Below are 13,989 nucleotides of genomic sequence, written 5' to 3' on the forward strand. Positions count from 1 at the left end.
GGTTAAGGTGATTAAGTGGTCTCGGCCACGTCCATTTGCGTGTTTGCAGGATTACTCACGGGCAAGTGCAGCACAGTTTCTAATTAGGATTATCTATCCGGAGCGGCCCACTTGAATGAAATATAGAGCGGCCCCTCGGGCATTTGCTGGAGCAGAGAGATTGCCGGGCCTGGCTTGTGGTGTTAGAGTTTAAGCTTACTGTTGTGTAATGGCTGCATGAGTCTGCTAATAAACTTCTTCTCTCCTCGACTACCAAAACACATCAGGAAGTTTCCTGAACCCAACGCAAGAAAATCGATTTCGGAGACGCTGCAGATGTACAAAATATTTCTCCTTGTTCCAATGTTTTCTGTCGGTTATAGAAATATCAGGAGAAGTTGGTTGATAATGATCAGTAGAAATTCAGGAGAGACTTCAGGTCAATGTTCAGACTCTCAAGCTGAATTCTGTGACTTCATTTAGGACAATAACAAAGTGTAATAACATGTGACTTCCTGAAATCAAATCATTTATAATCAGAGACGTCTCATTTCAGCTCAATCACTTTCTGTTCCGTCCCCTGTGCTGAGAATATAAATATACAGAGCCCCCCCCTCCCACCAACATCTTCCCTTTTGTTCCCCTTCCAAGTCCCCCTCACTTTATTCCTTCTGCACCATCAGCCCTGACTGTCACTTACCTACTTACTTACCTGCCCCTCTGGAACTAGAGACAATGTCCTTGTGCTGCAACTCCCTTTACCCTATGACTGTCCTACCCCCATGTATCAACCTACACCCTAAATGAGTATACGGCCCCCGCGTCTACCTACTGTACCAGGGGCATCAGGTGAGTCATGTAAGTGCCCCTTGTACTAACTCAATCTACCAACTGTCTCCCCCCCTCTACTCATCTACCTGCTCCTCATTCTACCCAACCCCAACTTACCTCTAACCTCCCTCTAATCTCCCCAAACCCCCCTCTAAAATCCCCCTGTAACCTCCCCAGCAAGTCCCCGTGTGCCTGATCAAGTCCATATAAGACAGTGCAGAGGTAGATTGGGGCATCAGGACCTCACATAGTGTCAGTGACATTATTCATTAAATCCTCTGTTTGTGCCATTTTGCCCCTAGTGCGGGTTAAATAAAACCATTATGGTCCTAGTTGTTACATTTATTTTGCTCTGACTAATTGGATTATTTTGGGTTATTTGTGGCCTTAAATCCCCCCTCCTCTCATCCTTGTCGATAGTGTCAGCTCCACTGGAACCAACTAAACCAGAGCCAGAGGCCTGTATAAAGGGCAACTTAAACCTCCCCTATTCTAACCTTTCATTTGGGGGTCAGGGAGGTGTTATCTGGTTACCTTCCCATTGTTGTTAGGCTGCTGGGGAGGAGAGGGGTGATATCACTCCAATTTGCAGTACAGCAGTAAAGAGTGACTGAAGTTTATCAGAGCACAAGTCACATGACTGGGGGCAGCTGGGAAACAAACAAAATGTCAGTTTACATGACCGGAGGGGGCAGTTTACATGACCGGAGGGGGCAGTTTATATGATAGGAGGGGGCAGTTTGGGACCCACCTCTGGGCTGGGATGTTTGTCGGCAGCAGGAGGGACGTCCCCTAATATATATACTGTATATATATATATATATATACACACACACACACACAATGAGATAAAGGAATGGCCCAGAAATAGACCATCACTTTGTTTGTTACCATTTAAATAGCACGTGGGGCACCCCAATTCCCCCAGGGGTTAAAGAGATGCCCCTACATTCTTCCTTAAAGGGACAACAGCCACAATCACCTTAGTATCAGTTTATTATTTATACATAGAAATCTAGTCTTTAACATCAGCCAATGAAATCCAGTGGGTGTGGTTACTCAGCTCTCACCTTATATAGGAGAATTCAGCCAGAGGGGATTCTGGGAGCCGAGGGGCAGACATTGCACCAGAGAAGAGGGCGTTTCCATGACAACGCAAGTAAATGATCAGACCCCGTATTTACTCCCCCAATAACAGATCAGGACCCTCCAATCACAGGCAGGGGCCACAAGGCTTCTATTTCCAGCTCAATATATAATATACATAGAGATCCCACCGCAGCACTGTGGGTAAAGGGGAGGAGCAAAATCGCCAGTTTGTCTGGGCTAAACCAATCGGGTGTCTCCTTATCTGTAACACTGATTAAAAGGACCATCCCTCTTTTACTTGATTTAAATAAAAGTGTACGATGTGGGTTTAGGGGCCCCAAGTGGCAGATCTATCTCTCCCTATACATTGTGTTACATCACAGTAACATGGAAAAGTGGCCAATCAGAAGGATTTCTGATTTCAGCTCCGCCCATCAGTTACCGACACCCCCCCCAGAACCCATGTTCCCCCCCATTACAGTGCCAGAACCAGAGAAGGACAATGAATATATTACACACATATATATATATATATTTACATCAAAGTGCAAAGCGGCACCAGTCCTGGGACCACCCATTCCAGTAAGAGAACTCAAACCTCCCCCAATTGTTCCCAAATTCTAAACTAACGGAGGTAAACACAGGAGCCCAGAGTGCGGGGGAGGGGCAGGTCAGGTTCCATGGCGCTGGGGTAAGTGCAGATTATCAGAATATAATGATGTTGCCTCAGATCATAGCAATTTACATGCACCAGGGATATCACAATGGGCAATCAACAGCGTAACCCATACAATCCGCTGATTTACAGGGGCCACAGACAGCACAGTGGGTAGCGCCAGGCAGGGGTATAACCCACGTAATCATATACAATGGGGATATACAATGGGACACTACAGTAGGGATGTCACTATGGGCAAAACAAGCAGCTCACTGACCCTGAATTATTTGTAGGCCCACAATGCACCAGGCTGAGGCAGGCAGTGCTCTCACGGGCAGCATATGATATACAGGGGCAACCTGCACCAGTGATAGCACAATGGACGGGCAGTGCCACAACCCTCAGCACATAATTCCTTATTGGCTAAACTGCACCAGTGATAGCACAATGGGCTGCAGTATTGCCTGGGTTACATCTCATCAGAGTGCAGGGGAGTGATCACCACACTGCGAGTCCTTTCCAGCCAATCGTGCTTCTCCTGCATGACATATCGGGCATCAGGGACATCGGGGGCAGGGTTGGAGGAGGAGCCAGATTGTATGTTGATGCCAGGCTCACTGTCTCCCGGGAGATCAAATGAAGAGTTCGTGTTGCCAGTAGGTTTGGATTCTGCCGTGCCCACGTCCTGCACTTCTGGGGTGTCATTTTGGGCCCCCTGCAGCACAGGATCAAGGTGCAAGTCCAGCAGATTCTCCTCTTGTTTCCCCAGTGGGACATCGACACCCCCGTTCTGCCCAACACCCACATGTGGCACTTGTGAGAGGCCTGGGAGCTCCCGCAACTGCCGGGATAGGACTGAAACACAAAGTGGCACAGAGTGAACATTAGGGGTGGGGGACATTTGGGGCTCAGTTAATAGGGGGAGGGGACAGTAGAAATCAGTGACCCCCCCCAGCTCTGAGCTCATCATGTTACTGTGAGAGCAAGTGATGGACATGCAGCCCCGCCCCCATTCCTATAAACAGCCAATACACCCCAATAAATGGAAGCCCCGCCCACCAGGGTAAAAAGGCTATTTAGGGAAAACCTGCCCTTAAGCTGCACCCCCTAACCCTTTCCTCTTCAGACAAGTGTAACAAGGTGGCAATTCCTCTTCTCTTGCAACTGTCATTTCCACTCTCTGCACTGCTCATCATGACTACACGCAACATTCACACTCCATTCAGCACAATGTCTGCAGGTTCTGTCACAGGCTGGACTGGGTGAGTGCAAAGCATTGTGGGAAGAGCTGATCTGAGACACTGCTTCTGTAGGGAGTTCTTAGCATGTGACCCCCCGCTCCCCCCGTAGTTACACCACTGACTTTCTCTTTCCTACTGACGGAACCTTCATTCCACTGTCACTTGCTCCAGCCCCCGGGGAACACAACCCAGCAGGGAACCACTTGTCAGGTGACTCACCCGTGTGCCGGCCGTCCTGGGGGGCTCCTTTGCCAAATGGGTACAAACTGGGGAAGAGGATGAGGCTGAAGGACAGGAGCAGAACCTAAAGAAAAAACAGCAGCACATCAGTGTCACCCACACACCCCAATTACTTTCTACTCAACCCCCACTCTCTGTGAAACTGCTCTGGCCCCAATCAAGGGCCCCCTTACCCACAGCAGGACATTGGGGTACACAGTAGGGCCCCCTTACCCACAGCAGGACATTGGGGTACTTACCATGACACAGGTGCTGGATGTTGTAGTCTTCACTCCCGTCTGTCTCAGTAAAGTCTGGAGGCTCCGGAGCTGCTGCAGCAACGTCCTGCGGTAACACAAGGCACTTCACTTAGACTGGGCATTAGCCAGAGGCACATACACTGGGCGTGGCATTAGCCAGAGGCACATACACTGGGCGTGGCATTAGCCAGAGGCACATACACTGGGCGTGGCATTAGCCAGAGGCACATACACTGGGCGTGGCATTAGCCAGAGGCACATACACTGGGCGTGGCATTAGCCAGAGGCACATACACTGGGCGTGGCATTAGCCAGAGGCACATACACTGGGCGTGGCATTAGCCAGAGGCACATACACTGGGCGTGGCATTAGCCAGAGGCACATACCGATTCTGTTTCTGCAGCTGCTGAACCTGATTCTGTAGCAAGTGGTTTTGGGTGGTACAGGCAGTGACCCTAAAACAAGAGACCAATGTTCAGTTTGATGCACTCACTCACAATGAGAGCGCTCAAGTACCCACTCACATAACAAGCGCTCAAGTAGTCACTCACATAACAAGCGCTCAAGTACCCACTCACATAACAAGCGCTCAAGTAGTCACTCACATAACGAGCACTCAAGTAGTCACTCACATAACGAGCACTCAAGTAGTCACTCACATAACAAGCGCTCAAGTAGTCACTCACATAACGAGCACTCAAGTAGTCACTCACATAACAAGCGCTCAAGTAGTCACTCACATAACGAGCACTCAAGTAGTCACTCGCATAACGAGCACTCAAGTACTCACTCACATAAAGAGCACTCAAGTAGTCACTCACAATAAGAGTGCTCACTCACTCCCATTACCTGTTCTCCAGCCCGTCCACATACTCCTTCTTCTTCTTGCGACTCTCCTGGGCAGAACGCTTGTTGCGGATTTTCCTGCGCACACGTTTCAGCGCCCGCTCCTCATTCTGCATGCAGAGAACACACGTGTTGGATGGCACATGTTACAGGGGAAAGGGGTGACAGTCTCAGGGCCACTGGCTGTTTAGGGGAGCAGCAGTAGAGTCACGTGAGGGCACTTACCTTTGTGAGGGGCAGGTGTTGGGGTAAAACTATTCCTTCCTTTCCCAGGAGACGAGACTCTTCCTCAGTCAGTCGGAGATCCTGGGAATGAGAGTGGGAATTCAGCGACATTCCCTACACGTCACACACTCCAGTGATCCAGTGTATTCTCTCTCTACACTGCCCCCCAACAACAAGCAGAATCAGTGTCACTAGACAAAGTGGGACCCCAATATGTGAATGGGTGACACACACTGCAGTGCTGCCTGGAGAGGCCTGAGACTGTGTCATTCAGACTGTCAGTGCAACTGTCACATGAAGGATAAGAGCAATGGCCGTGTGCATGACAGTGAGAGGGATAAGGAGACATGAGCACAGCACTAAATTATGGACGTAAATAAACACTTGTGTGAATGAGGGATAATCCCCCCATAATTCCCATCCCCCCCTCAATCCTAATTCCTTCAATACACGACCCCTATAAATCATACCGGCTGTCCCTGGAACTGACTGTCACATTCTTCACTCTCCTCCTCCTCCTCCTCCTCCATGCTCACACTAATCAGCTCCCTTGGCTCTGAGTCAGCACAGAAATCTGGGAAATAAGAAATGTCAGTAGAAGGATATTATCAGAGTGTAAGCTCTGCAGGGGCAAGGACAATACTAGTGCTATTATCAGAGTGTAAGCTCTGCAGGGGCAAGGACAATACTAGTGCTATTATCAGAGTGTAAGCTCTGCAGGGGCAAGGACAATACTAGTGCTATTATCAGAGTGTAAGCTCTGCAGGGGCAAGGACAATACTAGTGCTATTATCAGAGTGTAAGCTCTGCAGGGACAATACTAGTGCTATTATCAGAGTGTAAGCTCTGCAGGGGCAGGGTCAATGCTAGTGCTATTATCAGAGTGTAAGCTCTGCAGGGGCAGGGACAATACTAGTGCTATTATCAGAGTGTAAGCTCTGCAGGGGCAGGGACAATACTAGTGCTATTATCAGAGTGTAAGCTCTGCAGGGACAATACTAGTGCTATTATCAGAGTGTAAGCTCCGCAGGGGAGGGGTCAATGCTAATTATGAGGAACATGTGACATTATATAAATACCGAGATCGATGAAAATATCCCCCTCGCAGATGTCGGAGCGCACACTTTGCAGGAGGTCCCCTGAATCGTCTTGCTGCAGGGAGTAGTCGTGTTGCAGGGAGTAGTTGTGCTCACTCTGTATAACGTTTGGGCTGCCGGGGGGAGAGGGGTCCCAGACCCCAGGGGACACATCACAGGTTACAGGTGAGGAGTAGGCAATATCAGAGATTCCGCTGTCACTCAGGGGAGGGGAAGTGCTCAGGTTGGAGTCGTCACATCCCCCGAGGAGCTCACTCAGGAAATCCTCCACTGTGGGGTCACTCAGCATCTGCACAGAGGGAGGGGCTTGTTACCAGAATGCACAGAGGGAGGGGCTTGTGTTACCCAGAATGCACAGAGGGAGGGGCCTGTGTTACCAGAATGCACAGAGGGAGGGGCCTGTGTTACCCAGAATGCACAGAGGGAGGGGCACTGTGTTACCCAGAATGCACAGAGGGAGGGGCCTGTGTTACCCAGAATGCACAGAGGGAGGGGCCTGTGTTACCCAGAATGCCCAGAGGGAGGGGCTTGTGTTACCAGAATGCACAGAGGGAGGGGCCTGTGTTACCAGAATGCACAGAGGGAGGGGCCTGTGTTACCCAGAATGCACAGAGGGAGGGGCACTGTGTTACCCAGAATGCACAGAGGGAGGGGCCTGTGTTACCCAGAATGCCCAGAGGGAGGGGCTTGTTACCCAGAATGCCCAGAGGGAGGGGCCTGTGTTACCCAGAATGCACAGAGGGAGGGGCCTGTGTTACCCAGAATGCCCAGAGGGAGGGGCACTGTGTTACCCAGAATGCACAGAGGGAGGGGCACTGTGTTACCCAGAATGCACAGAGAGAGGGAAGCACGTGACCCAGGCTGTTGTTGTCACCTCAGAATCCAGGGTGCAGGAGTCAGGGGCCCCCCAGGAGTCAGTAGGAAGTGTTCCCTCCAGCAGGAAGTCCAGGAGATGAGTCTCCATGTCTGTAATGTCCCCCAGCAGTGACATCTGAGCAGAGACAAAGGGAACGACGAGTTCAGTCTCCCCCTGACTGGAATCACTTTCTCTGGGGCCGAATAATAACAAGACGAGATGGAATGGGCCCCAGGTCTGACAATCACTGATCAGGAAATCGGGGGCACCAGCCTTGAACGTCCCCCACCTCCGCCAGTCGCTAAGTGATCAGTAAGTGCGATTCCGCCGCTCCTCACGTCTCCTTCCAACTCATCAACAATCGCGTCACCTGGAAATCCCCACCGAACTGCACTCTGGGTATTTCCGCACTCCCAGCATTCCCTTCAGCGCGTCACGCCCCCTCCGCTCTATTTCCTGCTTCTCTCCCTCCTGACACGTGATCTCTCAGCTCCGCCCTCTCGCTTGTTCCGGCCTGAAACGATTTGTTTGTTGAGACGAGGCCGGATGAGCCGAGAGTGTGAGAACCAATAGAATATTCAGCACAATTGTCACTGTCAGGGGCTGATTGGCTCCAATCACACAAGTGTGGACCAATGAGGAAGCTTTAGGGGAAGTGCAAGTTTAGAGGAACCAATAGGGACTCGGAGACGTCACAATCCAGCCAATAGGAGCAAATGAAGCATCAGGCAAAGTCCAGGAATGAAGTTTAGGAGGAATTTAGGAACACAGAGGAATGCAGAAACCAATGAGCGATTATAGGATTTAACAGGCGTCTTTTGTTTCACATCTGGCAGCAAATGCAGCGTTATGACATCACACATTTGTGCAGTGACATCAGCACGGCCGCCGCCATCTTGGATTTGCCGCAGAACTTCTCACAGTCACATCCTCCAGGAAACAGGAAGTTGTATGTGATTTGTGGAAAACCTGTGTTTAAACTGCTTTATTTATTGACATGAAACGCGTCAGGCTTTTCTCTACTGATAAATCTCTTCTCATTTTATGTCACTTCCACTTCTGTTTCTCACACATTTAGTTGCTTCAATTGGCACCAACACCCCAATTCCAGCCGTACCCCCAGACTTGCTGCTCTCTGCTCTCTCTGTTGGGTCACATTGTCAGGGGGTCGCAGGAGGGTCAGGGGGTCGCAGGAGGTCGGAGGCACAGGCTGGAATTCCTCCCCAGTTGCTGCTAAATCCACGTATTGCTCAAACGAGTGTCAGCTCTTGGCCCAGTAACGAGGAGCTCACGGCCCCACACACATTATTCCCATAACAGACTTTGTGCAGAAATGTAATGGCCCCTAGTGACCCCTTTTATATTCCTCACATTGGTTCAACCTGAACGGAATATTGAATTCTGCAGATTTGTCATCAGATCACTAAAGTCTTATTCCTCATTATTCCTTTATCATCTGACTGTTTCATTGACTTCTTCTCTTTCCTACACGTCATTATTCTCTTTCCTATTCCCTCTCATCAGCTTCTCATGTCTCATCACTTCATTCTACTGACTGGGGACATTTATCATTATTATCATCATTATTATTTCATTATCATTTATTCATTGTGTCATTATTAAGTTAGGGAGGAAAAAAGACACACGTCCATCAACTTTTTATGTCTATATTTAATCTGCTTAACTGCTACTGACCCAGAGGAAGCAAAACCCATCTGAAGTCTCTCCAATTTGTCTCAGAGGGGGAAAATCCCAGGTGCAGGACTTTACATTTATCAACATTGAATCTCATTTGCCACTTAGCTGCCCAGATTGCCAGTTAGTCAAGATCCTGTTGCAAGTGCCACATCCTGGATGGAATTAATTGGGCTGATAGTTTTGTCTCATCTGCAAACACTGATACATTACTTACAATCCCCTCCCCTAAGTCATTAATGAACAAGTTAAATAAAAGTGGCCCCAATACTGAGCCCTGGGGGACCCCACTAAGAACCTTACTCCAAGTAGAGAATGTCCCATTAACAACCCCCCTCTGTACCCGATCCTGTAGCCAGTTTCCTATCCATGTGCAAACGACTTCATTAAGCCCAACAGACCTTAGTTTAGAAAGCAGTCGTTTGTGGGGCACAGTATCAAACGCTTTGGCAAAATCCAAATAGATCACATCTACTGCCCCCCCACTGTCCAGAATCTTACTTACCTTATCATAAAAAGCAATCAAATTAGTCTGACATGACCTATCCTTCATAAAGCCATGCTGATTGCTGCTCATAATGACATTCACTAGGACAAAATTTTGAATGTGATCCCTTAACAAGCCTTCAAATAATTTGCCCACCACAGATGTCAAGCTTACTGGCCTATAATTGCCAGGCTGAGATCGTAATCCCTTTTTAAATATTGGAATAACATCAGCTTTTCTCCAATCCATAGGCACCATACCAGATAACAGTGAATCTGAGAAAATCAGAAATAAGGGCTGGTCTAAAACTGAACTAAGCTCTCTTAGAACCCGGGGGTGTATGCCATCAGGCCCTGGAGCCTTGTTTACATTAATTTGTATTAACCCTTTAAGTGCCACAGAACGTAGAATCTACGTTCTGCAGCACTTCCGGGTTTGCGAGCGGAGGAGCGACTGTTAGAGCCGCTCGCTCCGCTCCTTCACGATCCCCTGGCCCTAGACAACGAGCAGAGCAGGGGATCGTGTGGCCCCTGGGGCGCGACCGCCCAGGGGCCCCAAAGCAGCAGCAGGGACGCGTTTCCTATGCGTCCTGCTGCTGCCTGCGCTGCACTTCCGCCCAGCTCCGCCCCCCCATGGCTGCTGACCGTTGGAGCTGGAGATCTGCTGCGTGGGACCCTTTCTCATCGATCTGATGCATCTACCCCAGGTAAGTGTAACATTTACACACACAAAAACACACAAACACACCAACACACACTTATTACAGTAATATACACTTACATTCACACTTACACACACTCACACATAGATCTTTGGGGATTGGGGGGGGTCACACACACTCACAGCACCCATGTACACTTGCACACGCGCACACGCGCAAATAACATGCAATTTACCCGTTGTGCACACGCATATGTACATATATGGCTTTGTGGCTTTTTTTTTTTTTTTCTTATCGCATCGTCTCTTTTTGGGCTAAAAAAATGTTTTATTGCCGTTCCGAATAGCGTATTCACTAACCGTACTGTGCAATAGCTTTTGTATGTTATTTTGGTGGTTATATTGCAATTTTGGGTATTTTGGTGCATTTTTAGCCATTTTATTGAATTTTTAGCCATTTTATTGCATTTTCAGCTCTGCATTTGTGTTGTTCACTTGTTTCTGTCCGTATAATCGATTTGGCCCAGCTAAAATATTCAAACGGTAATTCTGGTGGCTGATTACACTAGTGTGAAAAAAAAAAGCATTGATTTTTGTGGTTTTATTAGTTTTTGGTGATTTATTTGCATTTCACACTGTTGTGTTAGTTTGTTTTGCCTTGTAAATTTTATCTACTATATATCCATTTGTGGGTCTCTGTGCGCCACATAGTTTGGTATATCTTTGCATATTGGGCATCAAAGTGTTCAGTAGACCCCTGGCGTTCATATTTAGGATGTTTTATGCTGATACGTTACGAAATGTGGGGCATATAATGGGGTAAAATTCAAGCTTTGTGACGATTTTCAGAAATTTGATAAAAACCGTTATGTTCAGCATTGCTTTGCAGTTTGGCAGTTTGCAGTAGAAACACTTATTTACCCATATTGGATTCGTCAGAATGTGTACTTTCTGAAAATATATGGTTTTCTGGGGTCTCTGTACTGTTAGGTGGTCTAATGTCGCATAATACACACACCGGGTGGTTATATTGCAGCAGCCAGCGCGTCAGCCGTGAAAATGTCTATACATATTGTCATTTGGGGGTCTCTGTGCGCCACATAGTTTGGTATATCTATGCATATTGGGCATCAAACTGTTTAGTAGACCCATATGTTTATATTTAGGATGCTTTATGCTGGTAATGATACATGGACAATACGATGCTGGAAAGTTGAAGCTTTGAGGTAATTTTCAGATATTTCACCAAAACCGCCAAATTTGGCAAAGCCTTGCGACTCAGTAGTTTGGGGCAGAAAGGCATGGGTACCCATTTTAGATTCTGTATAATGTGTACTTTCCAAAAATATATGGGTTTGGGGGGTAAACATATATTTCTGTGTTTTTACCCCACAAAAATGCAGTCAATGTGTTGATCTTTCATTAGCTGAAGTTACCCACGGGACTGTTTGTATGCGCTAACTTCATTTTGGGGCCTCTAAATGCCAGATACTTTGGTAAACCTATGCACAATGGGCACCAAACTGTTTGGAGGAACCCTGGCAATCACAATTTGGGTGCTTTTTTGTGATACATAACGATACATGGGTGATATGGTGCTAGGAAGTTGAAGGTTTGAGGCAATTTTCAGATATTTCACCAAAACCGTCAATTTTGGGAAAGCCTCGCGACTCAGTAGTTTGGAGCAGAAAGGTATGGGTACCCATTTTAGATTCAGTAGAATGTGTACTTTCCAAAAATGTATGGGTTTGAGGGGTAAACATATATTTCTGTGTTTTTACCCCACAAAAATGCAGTCAATGTGTTGATCTTTCATTAGCTGAAGTTACCCACGGGACTATTTGTATGCGCTAACTTCATTTTGGGGCCTCTAACTGCCAGATACTTTGGTAAACCTATGAACAATGGCCACCAAACTGTTTGGAGGAACCCTGGCAATCATATTTAGGGTGTTTTTTCTTGGTGCGTAACGATACATGGGTGATATGGTGCTGAGAAGTTGAAGCTTTGAGGAAATTTTCAGATATTTCACCAAAACCGACAATTGTGGGAAAGCCTTGCGACTCAGTAGTTTGGAGCAGAAAGGCATGGGTACCCATTTTAGATTCGGTAGAATGTGTACTTCCCAAAAATATATGGGTTTTGGGGGGTAAACATATATTTCTGTGTTTTTACCCCACAAAAATGCAGTCAATGTGTTGATTTTTCATTAGCTGAAGTTACCCACGGGACTGTTTGTATGCGCTAACTTCATTTTGGGGCCTCTAAATGCCAGATACTTTGGTAAACTTATGAACAATGGCCACCAAACTGTTCAGAGGAACCCTGGCAATCATATTTAGGGTGCTTTTTCTTAGTACGTAATGATACATGGGTGATATGGTGCTGGGAAGTTGAAGGTTTGAGGCAATTTTCAGATATTTCACCAAAACCGACAATTGTGGGAAAGCCTTGCGACTCAGTAGTTTGGAGCAGAAAGGCATGGGTACCCATTTTAGATTCAGTAGAATGTGTACTTCCCAAAAATATATGGGTTTGGGGGGTAAATATATATTTCTGTGTTTTTACCCCACAAAAAATGCAGTCAATGTGTTGATTTCTCAGTAGCTGAAGTAAAGTCCTGATCAATTTGGATGTGCTAACTACATATTGGTGTCTCTAAATGCCAGATACTTTGGTAAACCTATGCATAATGGGTATCAAACTGTTCAGTGGACCCCTGGCAATCATATTTCAGGTGCTTTTTCTTGGTACCTAATATAGTTTGGGATATGCGGAGCAGCAAAATAAAACCTTTGAAATGATTTTTCAAAATTTTGAATTTTATTTTGAAAAACCGCTATGTTCAGACAAGCTTTTATGTTTGGTAGTTTGGAGTAGAGAGACATAGTTACCCATTTTGTAATCGGCAGAATGTCTACTTTTCAAAAATGTATGGTTTTCTGGGGTAAACCTATGGTTTCAGGATTTTTTGCCTTGGAATCTAAAGTATGCCGTTTTCTGCCTTAGTGCTTTCAAAATCCAGTAATATACTGCCGGGAGTTTTTGCTGTACAGAAATCCTAAATCTCCCTAAAACTATACATATCTGGTATTGGCACGTTCGAGAGACATAAGGCTTTCCAAATCAGTTGGATTTTCATCCGTAAAATGAAATATTTTTCTGGTATAAATTGATATACGATGAAAAATGGTAATTTTTCTTTTTTTTTTGGTATTTAGCACTATAAATTTTTTTGCACAGGTGGAAATACATGAAAACTCAGGCAGATTTAGAAACCGAAAAAAACAATGTATAGTTTTCCTAGGTAAACTATAGGTTTCCCCTCAGAAAATGCCCCTAAAGTGAGAGAGCACAAAATGTTTCAAAAACGGCTGGCATTTCGCGTAACCAAAATGTGAAATTCTGCTGGCACTTAAAGGGTTAAAGCTTTATGAATCATATCCTGAGTCAGCCACTGACTAGATTGAGCTGAGCCATTAGTGCAGCTATAAAGTGAGCCTGGGAACTCACACTCCTCTATTGTATACACTGAAGAAAAGAACTGATTTAACACATTTGCCTTATCTGTATCTGTTACAACCAGACTGGTACCATTATTTAATGGAGCAGCATGTCATTGTGCCATTGTTTACTTCATTATTTTATAGTGTAATCATTTAATGGTTGTACTATTTCAAACATCATTCCATTGTGCCATTATTTTCAAAATCATCATCATTTCATTGTGTTATAATTTTATTGTACCATCATTTCATTTTGCCATTATTTATTTTATTGTTTCATTCTGCAATTATTTCCATGATCATTTCATTGTTGTCCCAGACAGGACAGTTAAAGAAACA

At 46.2% G+C, this 13,989-nt stretch overlaps 1 protein-coding gene across 1 annotated transcript; it reads right to left on the bottom strand.

Moving 5' to 3' along the window:
• Positions 1-1,788: 1,788 nt before the first annotated feature.
• Positions 1,789-7,682, bottom strand: creb3.S (cAMP responsive element binding protein 3 S homeolog). Its single transcript, NM_001096536.1, is given in 9 exon segments — positions 1,789-3,412; positions 4,018-4,102; positions 4,278-4,362; positions 4,665-4,733; positions 5,128-5,234; positions 5,350-5,430; positions 5,820-5,923; positions 6,429-6,735; positions 7,321-7,682. Coding segments are annotated over 9 exon segments (1,314 nt in total). The 5' UTR covers positions 7,411-7,682; the 3' UTR covers positions 1,789-3,026.
• Between the last annotated feature and the right edge of the window lie 6,307 nt (positions 7,683-13,989).

This window comes from Xenopus laevis, chromosome 1S (genome assembly GCF_017654675.1).
Source record: "Xenopus laevis strain J_2021 chromosome 1S, Xenopus_laevis_v10.1, whole genome shotgun sequence".
Lineage (NCBI taxonomy): Eukaryota > Metazoa > Chordata > Amphibia > Anura > Pipidae > Xenopus > Xenopus laevis.